The sequence below is a fragment of the Botryllus schlosseri genome, chromosome 16 (assembly GCF_051294905.1).
Source record: "Botryllus schlosseri isolate E-star chromosome 16, Bs_hap1, whole genome shotgun sequence".
Lineage (NCBI taxonomy): Eukaryota > Metazoa > Chordata > Ascidiacea > Stolidobranchia > Styelidae > Botryllus > Botryllus schlosseri.
The window spans coordinates 1,011,058-1,029,523 of record NC_137251.1 but is presented as its reverse complement, the minus strand read 5'-3'; the positions used below and the strand labels follow the sequence as shown (position 1 = coordinate 1,029,523).

The window sequence follows — 18,466 nt, the reverse complement described above, 5'->3', positions numbered from 1 at the left end:
TGGTGTCAGTGCACAGCACAGTCAAGTTCGTGTTTGATCAGACGGACCAAAAGCTAAGCGTTGTTCTCGAGACCAGGCGTTACAGAAGTTAGCTATTATGCAGACATGGTTGTTACGTAGTAGTCAAATATGTCGTGATCAACTTCATATAGTAAATTGGCCGACTGGACTGCGTATTTATTGTCTAATGATAGCAAATAGTCCTACCCTAAATCTGCTTTGTGAATCCATGCTTGCAATTCCGGCTATCATTGTAGTCTTGTCTCAAGTCGAGCAGCGACGGGTGGAGTCCGAGTCATGGTGTTGATGAGACTTGTGTCCAAGTCAGGTCTCACAAACGCGGCGCCAGGTCACCCGTCAGGATTAAATGAGTAGTATATAATGAAACGAGAGCAATGGTTCCAAATGAACAGCAGCTTGACATGGACCAGTCGACCCCAAACAACATGCTAGTCACGGGTATCTAGTTTATATTCCTGAGCCTCGACGCGAAGTGACGAAACGCAACTCAATGACGCTGGCGTAAGGCCCGAAGACAGTTCTTGGTAAGGAGCGGAAACCCTGTGCAGTACTCCGAATCTCTAAATCTGAGGGCGATATTGAAGGCCTCGAATTCAATATTTTCCTCACTCTTGACGGGGTTGTTCAAACAGACAAAATAGGGTTTATACAGATGTTCTTTAGTATCAGTGCTGATACATGAGAATTAATAAAGGAATTTAGAACTTCTCCAGCCTGTAATGACTGATTTCCATTTCTAATATGATGAGTCAAAAAATTGCGAGTACTGTCATTGAAAAACCCTCTGATATTATAATATTTCTGGCTTTCCTGAACTGCTAAAAGACTTGACCGTGCGAAACAAACATAGCATTGCGTACATACATTCGCCGTGCTTCTGATAATTTACTCAAATTGGATTTTTGCGCTGCATTTATTTCAAAGAGTTCAATTCCAATTTAAATTTGGAACAAATCGTGTAGCTATAATTCTAATCGAATTTAAAATACCTGAAAATTTTCTAGATGTATAACTCCATTCTGAACACCAGGTAGCTGAGAGCGGAAAACAATTTTCATTTTATCGCTATCTCGTGGCGTTTTGAAAAGATGACCTTAAAACTGAAGGGAGTCGCTAAACTGTGCCCCCGCTCACATAAAACAACGATATACAAAAATTTATTCGTCGAATACAATGAATGCACGATGCTTCGATCACAAAAGTCCGCCCTCGTACTCAGGACTGGAGATAGCCACTGCAAGGAAAATGCACCAAATTAGCCTTGTTCGATACCAGCACTTTACAGTCGACTCACGGCAGCTTCATCCTCATGAAAACCCGCGACATGAAGAAACTCAAGAGCACAGAAATCCCGCCGATAATGAGATACAGAGTTCTGTTCAATTTCGGGATATTTGGCGCGTTTGATTTGTCCAATATGATGTAACCAACCCCGCCCAACGAAAACAAGAACGAAGACGCCAAGCCTTCCATGATGTATTGCCCGTTCACTCTGAGTACGGAAGGATTTATATTGTGTAAAGATTGTGTCAGACTAGGACAGCTACATACCTCTAGTTGTCTAATTACAGCGTGGAATGCAGGTGGTGTAATTCTAATCTTAATTTGTGAAATGTTTCTGCGCCCTAATTTAATTCTTATGTAATAATGGTTTTCCTGGAAATGCTACAGGAAAACTGTATCGAATAAAACCAATCATGCTTGACGTACATACATTTGCCATTCTCGCGATTATGAGAATGAATTCTGGTTGGTACGAACTCAGCTCGATTTCTTTCTATCTCAGAATTTAACTGAAATTCCAAATTTTTGCGAATTCAGTAATTCTAATTTTAATCTGATTAGGAAAAAGTCGAAAATTTTCTAGCTATCCAACTTTGAATTGTGTGAGGATACGTTATTACAGACCAGAGGTGGTCAATAAAGAAGTAAGCCTACACCTACTTCTTCAGAATACAAGTAGTTTTTGCCTGCTTGCACTACTTCAGGAAAAACTAGAGCTAGAACACTTCCTTTGAAATCGTTTTGTACTAAGTGGAATTTTGCAAAGTTACTTCTACTTGAGTACCATCTTTGACAATCTCTATCAATGATAATATTCCTGGAATCCGGATACATCTTCGTTGTTAATAGTGGCTGACATGTGATATCACTAACAATATGTATATAAATAATTTTCATTGTGGCAATTTCACTCATAATTTACAAAATTTGAAGTGAGGAACACAAGTTGGATTAAATCAACTTAAGTGCATCTTGTCAATAAGGCCACCGCCGTTAATAACACTTTGATAGAAGACTAAAATCACCTGTATGCCAAGAACGCAACTGGCTTCGCATTTCCGCGCTCGTCGAGTGTCTGGCCGACGCTAGGTGGTTCCACAATTACATCATAAATAATTCCTGAAAAAAAATGCTTGAATCTGTCGGATTGTTGCTAAATCACGGGATGAGATGAAAATCACCATAGAGTCGTACAATAGTATCATTTTATGTCTGTACGTTAAGCTTGGCCAAATCGAGTACCTGAGTGATTACATTCCTAACCGAGTAATCGGCTTCTAGTCGAGAATCACTCGTAGCATCATAAATGTATAGCCTAGATCAGTGGTTCTCAACCTTTTTCACCTCGCGGACCGGTAAAATTCAAAAAAAATGTCTGGCCGACCGGTGCTCTTCGAAAATTGAAATGAAGCCAAAATGCAAAGTATGCAACCTTTTTTTGCAATTATATGGTGCTAGAGAGTGACATTTAAAGGGTTTTGATCGTAATTAATTGTCTTCATGATAGCATCCATGTGATTTTATGGTAGTCAGTCTGCTGACTCGAGGTAAAATTGCCTTATCAAGATAAACGTGCTACCGCCGAGAGTCGTTTACAGTCTTTCGCGCCGAAGGCCGTGGGTTTAACCGACCACGCCAACTCGATCCAAGTCGAACCAAGCACCTTGCCGTGCTACCTTGCTCATTGCCCACTTCCGTCAGACGCCAACGCTACTCTGGCAACTACGAATACAATGTGTGCCGCGGGAGAACACCTTGCAGCAACTATACTGGCCATCCGGAAATCCGGGCCGCAGAAGCACTTCGTTAGCCCACCTCAAAAAACGTTGGTCTTGGTCCCCCACATGGAGTAAGCCAAACTTCCGAGCGCTTCACCCCCAGACCCTACAGTTCGGTCGATGTTTTCACCTATACTTGTGAGCACATTCATTCTACTCGGTGTAAGCAGAGAGTTTATGTAGCTTAATCGCGGCAATACCGAATATTATCGATCATTCATGACTGAATCGGTTTTCTCGCTACCGAACTTTTGGTACACCCTACGGAGTGCCATGTTAGCCTATACTTCATCAGGGGTTGGTACGTCGTGGCGCGGTAATGGCTGACGCCAAAATGCCTATTTCTATAAATCATGCATGTATCTCGGAGAAGGGCACCGAATAAGCAAGACAGTTAGTGACACTAAATCGCGTGAAAAGAAATTGAAAAATGCTGGAAAAAGTTTCAGAAAAGTACGCTGTGATTTAGGTTCATTTGCAAAATAATTTTGGGCACTCTTCAAGCTCCAATTGGGTGGTTTTTGGTGCCCCAGTTACGGTCTTACACAAAATGAATGAATCGAAAACGAATGATCACGTAAACTGCGCTGTTAAGCTCGTACCAGTTCTGTACTTGTCGCTCGTCAAATAACACGTCTTGAACTTTAAGTCAAATCGAACATGTTTCAAGCCCTAATGTTACCTCTAGAACTTCTGAATTATTTTAAAATTTGATGTTTTATTTATTCTATCAATGGACAAGCCTTCAACATTACATCTTGAAATTGAAGTATAAAATTGTAATTTACCTCGCGGACCGGCAGGAGTGTCGTCGCGGACCGGCGGTTGAGAACCACTGGCCTAGATGATATTGAAAATTCTATTTATGAACCATAAATTCTGACACAAAGAATTCTACACCACATTAGGATGATTTGGAATTGCCTTGCACTTTGTGACAATGCTTGTGTAGGTTCTCAACACGGAAATGTCATTTTCCGTTAACGTACGTAGCTTTCTACTACATGTGTCGACCAATCGGGGCTTCCACAATGAAAATAATACTGAATCCATCATTTCAACACAAATCAACTCTTTGTGTCAAGGACCGTGTAATTTCAGTACTCTAATCATATTGCCCACTTCTATCTTCACCTCATAAAGTGCTGTTGTAACATAGTTTTCAACTTTTTATCTTGGCGAGGGGGACAAGTGCTTTTGAGAAATGCCAGTTTTAAAAGCTGAACGCTGTCTTTAGATATTCTGATATGTATTCAGTTGATTTCCATTATGTGAACGCAACAGTTGACAGATCATACGCCAATGTTGATCGGTGCAGAAATCTAAGACCATAGGCCTAAATATATCATCGCTAGCCCCACTTCTACAAGCTGGTAAACCAGACCACCTTTTGCAGTCTAGCCACGATAACTGACCATGCGAAATAGTCAATGAAGTCTGCATGATTGGGCACGAGCATGGCACGGACTTAGGGACTACGGACCTCTATTCTGTACTATACTGCAGCCAGATTGGAGACAGTGGTATTCAGTGAATAATTGGGCGCAAACGGAAATTTGCATGTGACGTTGACACTATAACTCTGCTCTGACAGTGCCGTGACCGTTATTTAACGCATTTGATTGGAATCGCTGGCCTTTTTGCCTGATATATCAGGTGAGCAGCGATGATTTTCCTAGTTGAAGTAATTTAATAAAAAATAATTAAAAAATAAAACATAGTGTGAGGCGAGCACAGGACACCGATTGCATTGGAATTACTGCAATTTTATTACCGGTACTATATATGTATGTCACGATAGAAGTTAGATTAATACACTCCATCAATCAAGTCGTTTCGGCTGTTCATTCTCAAGCAGTACGAATTAACGGGTGTATTTCGGCCGAATAAATCGGTTTTCCGGTGTCAGAATTATGAGGATTCGACTGCATCACACTGAGTAACACTGTATAGTGTATGTGCTTACCTGCTGTTACCAAGAAATACGACGCCATCACGACAGCAAAGACCGTCATAGCCGATGGTTGCCTCAACCATGATGGCTTCTTCAACTTCAAATTCGGACACTGCAGCACTGAATAAGGGACGGCGTACAGCTTCTCCATTTCTCCAAGCTCTCTCAGCAAATCGCAATGTCAGAACTTACGTCGCCAAATATAAACATCCAAGTGGCGCAGTCGTGGCAAGAGCGATGGACCGTAGCAGATGCCGGATATTATTTGGGTTATATTTTTCATCTGAACAAGTCACACACAATGTACAATGCGATAAGTAACAATGCGATGTCATGAATGCTGGTGTGATCAGACTAGATGACCTTCACGGTCTTATCGATCATCCCTATCTAATGCCGAATACTGTGCAAGTGTGCATGCATATTTTCTGTACCACCACCACTGCCGTGTGTTATGTATTTTGGTTTGATGAAAATAAAGACTCTCTCTCTCTCTGAACAGATAGGAGGATGTCGAACGACACGCATAGTAGCGATCCTTTACTCTAACATCCTCCTCGGCCTAGAGTGCCCGATTTCACAGTTCTTTTCGATGTTGATCTTTTTGAAGCCGCGGCCCTTTCTACTAGTTCTTTCCATTCCTTGTAAGTGCTTTCTTTCGTCGGGTCTTTTTTCTGGGCTTCTTTTATCGCCGTAAGAACGACAACGACGGGGGAAGAGGAGCCCAGATAAACCTCCGACGGGAATCGAAACAGATCCGTCAGATCGGTGGGCGCTTATCGTTACGACTACGCTATCTCCCCCGCGTATCTCAGTAAACGACTCGAATCAACTATTTCATATGACTTTTGATATGACTTGAATTAAGGTTGAGATGACCCGAGTCATTTTTCTAAATAAGGAAAATGACTTGACTTCAGTCTATTGTGTGTATTGACTCGAGTTGTACTCGGAGTAGACCATTGTTTGTGGTAGTCATGGTGTTTTTCGACAACAATAGTCATTTACACGTAATCGTAATAATCGTTAGATTCCATTTTCATCTGAATGAAACACACACAGTGTACAATGCGATAAGACACAATACAGTAATGAACAGATAGGAGGATGCCGAACGACAAGTTGCGGTCACCAGACCAGGCCGATAATCTTGATTATGATTCCTTGTCAGCCGACTCGAATTGAAAATGCTTAATTAGTACTCTGTCAATGCACCTGACGGGATGATCCACGGGAATCCCTAAGAATCGTATCGCTGCAACTTGTATTATATTTTTATTGCAATTTTGTTTAATAAAACTGTATGTCTGTCTGTCTGTCTGTCTGTCTGTCTGTCTGTCTGTCTGACTTGTAACATGCCAGGCTTTTCAATACACCAACTACGCGGCCATATGGCGAGGAGGAGCCTAGATTAATCCCCAACACGCGGTCATGCTCGATCTTTGTTCTCGGGTCATTGCGTGTTCACTGTAACTTTCAAGAATAGTGAAGTTCCTACAATATTGGTATTTCGTTTATCCTGTTGTCTACTATGGTACTGGCCAACTTGTAGCCTACTGAACCATAGGGCTGCCTGCGAGAATACGAATGACCCACTGCAAAACCTACTACATCGGATTCTCTGTATCATTGCCAAGGCCCCAAGTGGGCCTGGATGTGCAACTGATAAATCGCTACTCCAATTGCCAATTAAGTTTATGTATCAGCTAAATTGCGCTGACAGCAGTCCCACAAATTTCAACGACTACTTCACGTCGTAATCAAATGCGCACAAGTGCACACGTGACACGTACGTCCTCGAAGAACCATATAATCAGGATGGAAAACAAGAAAAACAATGCTATATCAAGTAACCCGCCGGACCTGTAGTGTGGAACAGCATCTCATCGGCTATCCGGCAGTCGTCGAGCATTCAAATCGAAGTGAAGCATTTTTTTACTGAATCAATAGGCTACTAGACAGCCCTCAAGATTACCGCACCACGAACAGACAAAATCGACCTCACCTACCGAAACACGCAGTATTCATTTTGTCGTTTAGTGTGCAATGTGCATGCCTCTTATTTTCATGATGCTGTAGGTCAATAGGTGAGTGTCTGGTTTAAAGACTACTCGAAGTCGTTCCGGCACCCTCCTATATTTTCGTTTTGTGGTGTAGTGATTTGATTTAAAAAATTATTAAATGATGACAATGAAACTGCTAAGATTGAGGAAAATTTGTATATGGCTGCGAACCTAGTTGAACATGACTTATTGAACTTGAACCTATGGAATGTAAACGTATAAATATTCGATATTGAAACTGAACAGTGGACACTCGACCCTTTGCTCCGCATGACTTGGACTCGGACTTGACTTGGTTGCGAAATGAACAGTTACGAAGTTTTAATCTGGCATCCATCTGGCCTATAGTACCGATTTTTTTCTTTATTTCATAATCATATAGGCTAAAAATTGCTAATAAACCGAACTGAATTTTCATATTTGGCTGTCTTTTTTATACGATCTTCGATCCTTGCTCTTTGCATTCGTTTCTGCCAGTGTGCAATGTGCATTCTTCATTGGGTCTTTGTCTGGGCTTTTTGTGGCCGTATGAGCGACACATGGGGAGCCAATGCAGATACACCTTCGACGCTACTGGCAACAAACCAGTCAATCAACGATTGCGTAGCCTGGTTTTACTCAGACTCTCTCCCTCTGTCTTTCTCTCTCTCACTCTCACTCTCTCTCTCTCTGTCCCTCTCTCTCCATCTCTCTCTTTCTGTTCTTTAATGCCACAAATAAATTGACCGCAGCCAAAGTGATTAGAAACCACGTTGTCGTGGACTAGTCGTATTTTAACAATCAAAATACGCAGACCTCAAAACGAAATGCGAGAAAATGTGGCGATGCAAAATAAACAATGTACCGATAGTCATTGGCGCTCCAGGGGTCGTAAGCAAAAAAGTAGTTGGACATATCCAAAAAAATCCGAGAAACCTTCAATTCGACATGATCCAGAAGATCACTTTATTGTGCGCTGTGCATATTTCTTCGGAAGACCTTGAATGCGCCACTGGACTAAATTACACTTGTACCAGAAAATCCCAGCATAATTTCTGTAATTAATATTCTTCATATTCAATCATCCTAACCGCTGCAAGCTTTACCAATTCTTCATCTACCGCAATTCTGTAATCTTCATGTATTACGCAGGAAAAACAATTTTACTTGATTACTGAAATTTTTAAAGTTTACTTCCATCTTGTCATTTTCCTTAGGTGGCAGGTTGCTCCCCGGATTATGTGTGTATTTACCAATTTTACTGTGAATAAAGAATATATTTATAATCTATAATAGCTATGTAGCCTCTGATCTATAGACTGCTTACTGCTCAGTTCAAGTACAAGTTTATTCATAAAATTTCATCACATCAAAACATCACAAGACTGCAATACAATAATGAATGCTAGGAAGATGCAGAAACGACTAGGAGTAGTCTTAAGATCAGACACCCACCTGGGCCTGGGCGATGTAAAGTGCCCACCTTAACGAACAGGACGGATATAATGTTATCGTTATATTACTTGCATGTTTTATTTTAAAGTATTTAATTCAATTACCATGCATTTGCAAATTCAGTACTTGCAATTATAATCTAATACGGAAAAGCCGAAAATTTCAGTCTCTGCGTGTAGGTCTTGATGTCTACTTTCCGTTTTGGCAAATCACGCCGAACGTATCCAGTAATGGAGACAGGTTTCTCATGCCCGACCTTTCAGAAGTTGGCGCTTCCCAATCGATGGTCAGTATCAGATTATCTCCGTCGCCCGATGGATACGATAGTTGCCATCGCAACCGGTCAGCTTTCATTACATTCCCAGATTGGAATAGCAGGCTCGACGTCTGCGAGAAGCAAATGCACCGTGATGAGTATTGAGTATTGGAGACTTATAAGCTTGATTCGCGACGAGGGGTTTCTTTTTGTACTATAGATAAATCAATCTACTGATACACTGGACGTGACTGCACTTTTGAGCTCCCATAGACCGCTAGCAGTTTCTGGTCTCTTCATGAACAGATATCGTAATTTTGTAGTTGACGACCAAAGCGTATCTATCAAATCCATTAAAACCGGTCTTGGACGAAAGCGACTGTGGCACTGATTCCGAAAATGGAAACATGCAATATAATCTGGAAAATTAGTGAATGCTCTATCGGGTTCGTTTCCACTGCGATGTAAATCGAAATCCCAATAACTGTTTAACACGAACCTTGCTATCATACCGCATGCCCACCCATAGGCTTGTACCGCGAAAACTGTTGTAGATACGTCTCTTCGAACGCACGAAATCTGCCAATGCCTTTTGGTGGTCGCGATCATAAATTTCCGCCAGACTGCCGCCGTATTTTCGACATTCTTCGACCGCGACCGAGTAATTCATATGAACTATGTAGGATGGTAGCGGAACGACGTAACAATTATCACGATAAAGAAAGTTTCCATCCAACTCACACCGACCTTTGGAAAGATTTAAAGTTATTGTCAGTAGGGTCAAGTAGTGTTGGGATCAAGTCACTACCTTCGAGTCACGAGTAATCTCGAGTCATTACACATTTTGACTCAAGTCAAGTCAAGTCAATCGATTTTTGAAGGTGACTCGAGTCAAGTCAAGTCACTCGTTTTTTGGAGGTGACTCGAGTCAAGTCAAGTCACAATTCAAGTCAAATTGAATTTTCGAAATATGAATGATGATTCAAAGTCATTACATTTTGCTAGCTGTGTGAATGGCAGATTGGTTGGTCATTTATCTTGAATCAAATTACGAATATTAAGTTAAATATATAAGCTAAAAGGCCGCTCACGCACACGTAGCACTCAAGGATATCTAGAAATAGACCCCCTACGGCAGGGGTGGGCAATTATTTTTCTGCGCGGGTCAAATGAGAACTGATCATGTGAAAATATTTAGCTATATACTCTCCATCGTATTTCAATTTTATTTCTAAATTACATTGGTAATAAATGCTGCTCAGAGAATGTGTTGAGTGTTGATGTTATAGGTAATGCGAAAGTGACGGTTACTTAGAAAATATCTATTTGCCGTCATGATTCGAAACAATGCCAAACATGATACATTTATCAACTCTCTTTAAACCCGTATCCACGTTTTTCCATTAGGAAAGGAAAGGACGTATAGTTTATTTTTGTCCCTGATGTTTTTGAGGCATATACACCGACTCATGATACACATACACGCGATCTGCGCATATGCATACCATGAGTACATGATGTGCATATGCCGCTGGACAAGGAAGCGCAGATATAGCCTTTACAGCTTTCTAAGTCATGCACTACCCCTCCATGCTATCCCAGTAATGCATGAGCGCCAAGCAGGGAAGCCATGGATACCAGTGTTACTAATCAGGTCTTTGGTCTGACCCGGCCGGAAATCGAACCCACGACCTTCCAATCAAGAAGCCGGACGCTTAACTATTACGCTATCTTGTCGGTGAAGTGGATGTTGAGCGAATCTTGCAATTCGCCTTCACTTGACGCGGGGTCTGTCTTCGTGTTTTTGTCATAAGACCGACTTTAAATAAAATCTTCAATCTCGGTGACATGATCGGCACAATCTAAAAAGTTTAGCTTTGACTCCCATATACAAATATTCAGTGCTCTAAACCTTCTTTGAATTTCAGCTTGCGGCTTCCTGATGAGTCACATAGTAATCGCAAGCACTGATTGACTTGTTTTACGAATTAGGGTTTTGGAAACGTAACACGTAACAATTTGAAACACAGACCGTTTATAATTCGTAATGTGAGAATCGCAACAAAGAAGGTTTGAACTAAACAGTATGGTAGAGTGATTTGATGTGAATTTAATTCCTAATCATACTTAGCTACATTGACTTTATTTTAAATCTGGATTACGCATGCGAGGTATGTATTAGGCAGCGTAATCGTGGCGTATTAATGAACAGGCTTCAAAGTAAACGAATTTCACATGTTCAGTTTCTACAGCCTATATGGTCCAAGTCCACGCATTAACATTAAAAAAGCAATTTTTATGTTTTGAGTTCTAAGCAACTGTTCCCGGGCCGAACAGGATAGCTCCGCGGGTCGCATATGGCCCGAGGGCCCCACCCTGCCCAGGTCTGCCCTACGGGGTCTATACGTTTTCACCGCTATACTTGTGAGCGAGTTACTTATTCTCGGTAACTGATGGTGTATTTTTCCGGCCTAATCGCCCTAGCGCGAAAATTTTCCCAAATTCAAGATTGAATCGGTCAATAATATTGGTAATTGCACACATATTGCTAGAAATTTGTTATCCTCTCTCAGTCCACGTAGTCAGATTACCGGCAGAGATGACTGAGGTGTTGTCTTGGGAAATTTAAGGCCCGTGATAATATTTAACCATAAAAGTAGCACAAATTTTCAAAAACATTTCGGATTCAAAACTAAGGAATATCGGCCTGCTGTAAATGACCATTGTAGTCGACAACCACCATGAACACCACACAAAACAACCCTCGCTTGAATAAAATTCTTCGCATTATGATTGATTAGTTAGAAAACTCAATATTGCGCCCCAATAAGCAGGTACGGAGAGCTTTCGCGGCAATTTAAGATTGAATGCGCCCAGTAAATAAAGCTCAGTTTGTATAGCTAGCGCCCACTGCGATGTCGCTAAAACATCACACTATAGTAAATTTGGTATATTTTCGATCATGGATATTTCATTGTGCTTTGTGACGAGTGACGATGCTATAGGTCGATCACGGCACGGATTTGTCTGTACCACTACTAACGTGCGTAGCTTTGCATAGCACATGTCTCGTATGCTTCGATACGACCATAATTATCGAGGCGTCACGGCTTGCATATGGTGGGAAATAGGTATCGTGGTGCTAGATCAAAAAGTATTCTCTTACTCGAATCGAGTCATTGCAATTGATAGTCTATTTGGAATCAAGTACTCGAATCGTTGTACCGAGCCCTATATATGCATTATATTTTGCAGCACGAAAACGATCAACATACTCGGACATTTCTCCGTGTTACATTCTCCAATCATTGAGAAATTCCCTGCACAACCGTCTGGCACCATACACGATCTTTGTCTCGTGGCCCATCCTCCGTCACAAGATCTAGAACATTGTCCCCAGCTGCTCCAGGGACTGAAGAAATCTAAAAAGTCAAGACATGGTGTGGAGTATGGTATGGAAGTGAATCAAATATATCCGAGATTAATATACTCTCAATCAGCGTCCGACCGATGTTTAAAAGATACGGCATCTAGCTTAATGCGCATTTCCAAAACATCGGAACACTTATTGTAAGACAACTATTCCCACTTCCCACCCATCGCTATGCTTGGACGTTAAATAAACTAAAAAGGCTAGACGTATGGTAGCTATAAGAAATAAATCAAACACTCCCAGTGTAGCAAACGCTAATTATCTGATTCCCTATACTACTATGCTGTGACATGAAAATTGCCGGTATCAGCATCAGCATTAGTTTGTTTTGTTAATTTCGAGATTTCAATACACCACCAGATTGCGATACAGTGAAAAGACAGGCATGAAGGTGTTGAAGCGACTCGGAGTCGTCTTAAAAATCAGACACCTGCCTGGGCCAAGGCGATGTAAATAAGAGGCAAACACACTGGATGGAAAGAAGCATGGATTAACATAAAACGACGCAAGTGTCGATGGGCGAGGTATACCGATATTTGTTTCAGAACGTGATATTGACTCGATGTTATTGGGGAATTGCGAATAATCTCTATAATCTTTGGCCCAGGGGTCACCAACCTTTATGAAGCCAGGAGCTATACTTCTTGGATATTGAAGCGACGGGCGCCCAATTACTCCCGCCGTCTATCCGTGCTCAGTTGGATTTCTTCACTTTTAAACATTCAGAGCACTGCGCAGGGTTTCCGCTCCCTACCAAGAACAGATAACTCTCACTCGCCGGGGCTCACACCAGCGCCAAAGTGCCAATCTCCGTGTCAAGACCGCGCGTGGGCGAAGACGAGCAACGCCACCAGGATCGAAAACTGCGTTCGTATGTTCCGTAGGGTCGATTGACCCATGTTTAGCTGCTGTTACTCACCAGGACACTTCTCAGTGTTACAAATTTTCTCTTCGCGAGTGAACCCGATACAAGTTTTCCAACGCGTGCACATCCTCGTCCGCGCTGACACTCCGCCCCCGCATGTTACGTCACATTCACCAAAACTTGTCCAAGTCGTGAAAGCGTCTGAAAGTAGAGTGTATGGCAATTTGCAACTACAAAAATTTTCGCCTTTTCCAAATCAGATTATAGCATTATAGATATGCACTATTTATCAAATAAGATTTGAATTGGAATGACCTTAGCCTATACAGCTCTCCTGTAGCATTTTCGGGAAAATAAGGAATTCGATTGGAATTAAAATGAGAGCGTAAGCATTTATTATATTATTCTATAATTAGATTATAGCCATTTCGGTCTATACTTCTAATTAGATAACTAGAATTATCTATAGCCCGAGTCTATTTGTAAGTAAATACCGTACCACGAGTTTTTGCTAAAAATATCGATGGCGGTTAAATTATGGAAACTCACCCCACCATCCTATGGGCGTAGCGGAACAATCGTAAGAATTACACCGCGTGGTATCGGTATCGCTGAAGTTTCCAACACAAGTTCCCGGTACCATGCACGTGCGCGTACGGAGCCTCTCGCCGCCCCCACAAGTGGCGTCGCACTCGCTCCAACTACTCCATGCTCGAAAAGTGCCTGCGAATGAAATGTGTAACATTCTGAAAAATTATTTCCCTTCATTCATGAAATGGCGGTTGCCCATTATTTGAGCACGCGACACAATGAAAACGGCAGCTGAGCATGCATCACTTTAGTATGTGACTTTCTAATACCAAAACTAGCTATATAGCACATGTCCTCTCCCTGAAATTAACCATTGGATTATACAGTATATATCGCAGTGGCGGCTCGTCCTATAGGGCAACTGGGGCATTGCCCCACCTAAAATTCTGTTCAATAACAATTCTTTACAATTTATAGACGCACACCAATCTATATATACCGAAATCACAGCGAAAATGGTATTCTTCTTGTCCTTTCGCTTGTAAATGCCCATATTTAGCGAAGTCTCTGCGAAAATCGAATTCTCTTCTGTGTTTTCGCTATGCGAATGCCTAGCCGGGGCATGCCCCGGTAGCGCTCATAACAAGCTTTCACTGTCTATTCTCTCAAAGCCGCGCACAATAAAGAAACGGTGATTTCCTCTCTTCTATTCATAAATTACCGAGCAACCGGGGCACAATAGCTCTGTGCCCCTAAGGTGTGATGTAACAATCGTACCTGTAGCTGAACTCGGTTACCGTCATATGCGTTTAGTCGACCTTTGCAGGTATAGGTCGATTTTGATGGTGTTTCACACCATGAAAACTCTTGAAATTTGGTATGTCATGTCGTGATTGTGGTATTTAACACTGCCCCAAGTTTCAGGGTTTCTGCTTAACGTTTAGGGTAGTAATTCCGTTTCCGAACTTGAGTGTGTGCTGATCCGTCATGTATCGCAAACAGATTTTACTCAAAAGCCAGTATTGGTATGCATTGATTTGGACGATGTACAATACTGAGATCGGTTATGACATTTGGCACGGTAAGTCTTAATGTTAGTATCGAACGCTGTACCAAGTTTTAAGTTTGTCACTGAACTGTGTTAATAGTAATTTCGTTTCCTAATTCGAGTGAGAGCTGACTCATCATTTATCGCTAACAGATTATACGCAAAGCCGGTATTGGTCTCTATTGATTTTAACGATGCTCCTTTCCTAGATCCGTCATAAGCTTTCGCACGGTATGTCTTGATTTTAGTATCGAACGCTGTGCCAAGTCTCAAGGTTGACACTCAATGATTAGGGCAGTAATTACGTTTTCAAGGTCGAGTGTGGTAGAGATGTGCTCCGATCTGACACTTTAGCCTACAACGCATTGCGGATTTCACGCAAAAGCCGGTGTATCTGCGGTAACGTTAACTGAGATGATGATATCATTCTCAGTTTGCATTCAAATATTTACTTTGATATTATATTCTCCAATGTCAATTTCACCGAGAAATTGTGGCGTTCAAGCCATTTGCTTACAACCCCCTGTCAAGCGCGATAGCTATTTCGTTTTCGATGGCGGCTAACAGCTGATCACTTGATCAGCCTATTCCTCAGTAAATTTTACGCAAAATTCGGTGTTGGTCTGTTCGCATTAATTTTGACAGTGTACCATACCGAAAAGGGCCATGAGGCCACTTCTCGATGATGTCATGTAACAGTGTACTAAGTTTAAGGCTTTCATCCACGTATTTATTCGGTAATATATTTTCCAAAGGCGATTTCGCAGCAGACCTATAGACAGTAATAAAGCCGTATGTGTCGTGTTACAGTCTCCAGTTTCAAGGCCAAAATCTCCTATGCTGTACCGAGACCGAAGTTCCAAGGCTGCTATTCTTAGTTCTTCAGAATGATGATTTGGATTCAATATGACAGGCCCAATCTATGAGATAACAATTGCGTATCTGTCCGAACTCGTTGACCTTTCCAATTAGGCTTACGCTATCTCTCGAGGAATAGTCATTTCCATTTCTGCAGATAATTAGTCAGGCCTAGTGCGAACATGAACCGTGTTGAATCTTTGTTCCGTACGCCGTTTACGCAGTTACCACACTTCAAGTCACAGCTGACTGTCGGACCTTTCGTGGCACATACGTTAAAATCACTGTTGCCGGGACATTCATGTTACCGTACCATCATTAAGTTACTTGTTTACGTTGGAAAACGCCATTGTGACGTCATCTTGATAAAAAGTCGCTTGCAGCCCTTGCCCCACCACCCGATATTGTCACGAGCCGCCACTGATATATCGCAACCCTAAATCTAACCAGCATATACTCAACTCAACCCTAACACAAAATCTAAGCCGAATGCTATTATGCCGCATTCTGATATGTTCATGTTCAGTTGTTCACGGACCACTATAGTAAATACATCGCCACACTACCACATTAATCAGCCCTCATGATTACCCAACCACGATCTGCCACATCGATGTCGCCTATTCGTACACCTGGAACATTCCTTTTCATCGGGTGTCCTTCCTATTTTTCTCTCTTACTTTTTCATTCAGTGTCCGCGTGCCTTTTGTACATGTCTACAGGCCGAGATATAGGCTTCTGATTAAAAGACTTTGTTCCAAGTCTTTTCGATACCATCCTATCTTTTCATAATATATCTCAACCGTGTGGTGTTTTCAAATGATAACTGACTGAGTGATCATTCAATAGTAATCTGATTTGACTTCGACTGTAGTTGCAAAATATCAATATATCAAATAGGATTAACAAATCATGTGCTCGTGACGTAAGGTCGACCAACTACCCACCTTTCAATGCCTCTTCAATTACGAGAAGACGAGCGTCCACAGATGACAGGTCTGCAAAATAGTGGTCAACGAATGAATCCAGTTCGTATTCAATAATTTGGGAAAGCATTCAAAGCAACCGCGTAAGCTTATAGGTACGTAGCCTATGCATTATCATCGTACGGGAGGGCACAATGATTCGAGTACTGAAATGATACTCTCCACGCCGCTAAGAGCAACGAGAATTATAGTTCCGATGCTATAGTTAACACTGTGGCTTTAAGCCTCGATTGGTTGTATCGCAGCATACGGAACACACATAGTACAAAGTCACGTAAGCTACGTTGGTGAAAAGGATATACCTGCGAAGTCTTGATCAAGTTACAGCATTGTCACACAGCGCAATAAAATAGGTATGGTTGAAAATATACTAATCTTTAATGTGATGAAGAACTGGCATTATATTCTTTGTGGGCGCATAAAAGGTAGCCTACATATTTGAAATTTCAGCATCATTCATACTGCTGCGACGTCATAATTGGTGATACTGGAAACTCAGCTCGACTCCAAGTCGATGCGTATAATCGAATCACTCTGGCGCTCGATTGAGCCTAGCCTTAATCATTGGTACTACATACAGGCCGCTACTTGTATATCATTTCACACGTTATAGCTATTTAGCTTATGTTATTCGAACCTGCAGACTTGTCTTGGATACTTTGTTGTATCTCCGTAATTTGCGATTGTATTATTCTGTAGAGCGCTGAAAATGAAATCATATCGGACCATAAAGTATAGCCTGATTCGAAGTGTTTTTCAAGGCTGTAATCGTGTACCTGAATCATCGTCCTCGTCGCTTTCCGTGCCCTTGCAAATCGTGAAGCCACACCCCAGCAACACAACGATGAAGGGTACGGTTTTTAAAAACATGACGTTTACGGAACGCGGCAATAATTCGTGATACACAACCGATAAGGCGATAAATTCGTAACTGTCAGAACGAATGTCGACTTGTTTCCATAAACCGTTTCATTCATGTAAGGTTTACAGTGCGAATTTGATTCTTATATACAGCGCCACGATCTGTTTCAAGCCCCTGCCAAAAAACGTGGTGTCGGTGTCTGCTGTTCAGAAAGAAATTGATGACGTAATAGTGAAAAATCATGAAGTTTGTGAGCGTGTGGTGTATAAATGTGAGATGTCGCGTCTACAGTCGAAAATGATGTTTGAATAAAACGGTTGCTTTGTATAAAATGATTGTTTCATTGTGCTTCTTATTTTCTGGATATCTTACATTGAAACTCGCCGAAATGACGTGACAGAAAGTTGTGTCTTTTGTCTATAGATATTATTATATATCATATATATACTAAGGTTAAGAATTCCAGTCTATGAGAAATTTGTTTTTATAGCCTTTTTGGCGCTGGCGGCTTGGTCGGGATATTTCCCACATTGTAAATAAGAACTCGAAAAGAAATGGTCTATCATCCACTTCTTAAGTCGTCCGACGAATCAGTGCGATGTTCGGAACCAAAGCAACAACAGATTCTAACAAATAGAATGAACCAAACCAGGAATGAAAGTAACCCGCACGTTCTTCGACACTGCGATATTATGCTTCAGCAACCTTCCGGAAATCGTCGACAAGAAAGAAGTTGAAGATACATAGGATATAAAAATATAAATTAGCTTACGCCACCCCATATGGACACATGCCCCAGGTTAAAAACCAATGCTATAAAACTTTCCCAGCTTATGCTCAGCGCCAAGTTTATGTATCAGTTTCACTGCGGTCGTTGCCCCGAATATTTCAATGACTTCTTTACCTCTGAATCAAAAGCGCACAAGTACAACACACGCGCGTCCACGTCGTCCAAATATCATATGATCGACCGAAAAGATCATCGCTCCATCAAATATGCCGGACCTGATGTGTGGAACAGTATCCCGCCGGCCATCCGACAGTCGACGAGCATGTCCACATTCAAGTCGAAATACAAGCAATTACTACTAAA

General features: G+C 41.6%; 2 protein-coding genes across 2 annotated transcripts; both read right to left on the bottom strand.

Moving 5' to 3' along the window:
- Positions 1-1,156: 1,156 nt before the first annotated feature.
- On the bottom strand, positions 1,157-5,245 carry LOC145459333 (oligosaccharyltransferase complex subunit ostc-like). The gene is made up of 4 exons (XM_080337977.1): positions 5,050-5,245; positions 2,331-2,424; positions 1,316-1,513; positions 1,157-1,255 (listed from the first exon to the last, which is right to left on the bottom strand). The coding sequence occupies exons 1-4, from the start codon at positions 5,186-5,188 to the stop codon at positions 1,237-1,239; spliced, it is 450 nt and encodes a 149-aa protein (XP_080194103.1). The 5' UTR covers positions 5,189-5,245; the 3' UTR covers positions 1,157-1,236.
- A 3,164-nt stretch (positions 5,246-8,409) lies between these two features.
- Positions 8,410-17,560, bottom strand: LOC145459492 (uncharacterized). Its single transcript, XM_080338150.1, has 8 exons — positions 17,288-17,560; positions 17,149-17,214; positions 16,473-16,523; positions 13,638-13,811; positions 13,143-13,289; positions 12,066-12,212; positions 9,290-9,537; positions 8,410-8,921 (listed from the first exon to the last, which is right to left on the bottom strand). The coding sequence occupies exons 1-8, from the start codon at positions 17,379-17,381 to the stop codon at positions 8,724-8,726; spliced, it is 1,125 nt and encodes a 374-aa protein (XP_080194276.1). The 5' UTR covers positions 17,382-17,560; the 3' UTR covers positions 8,410-8,723.
- Between the last annotated feature and the right edge of the window lie 906 nt (positions 17,561-18,466).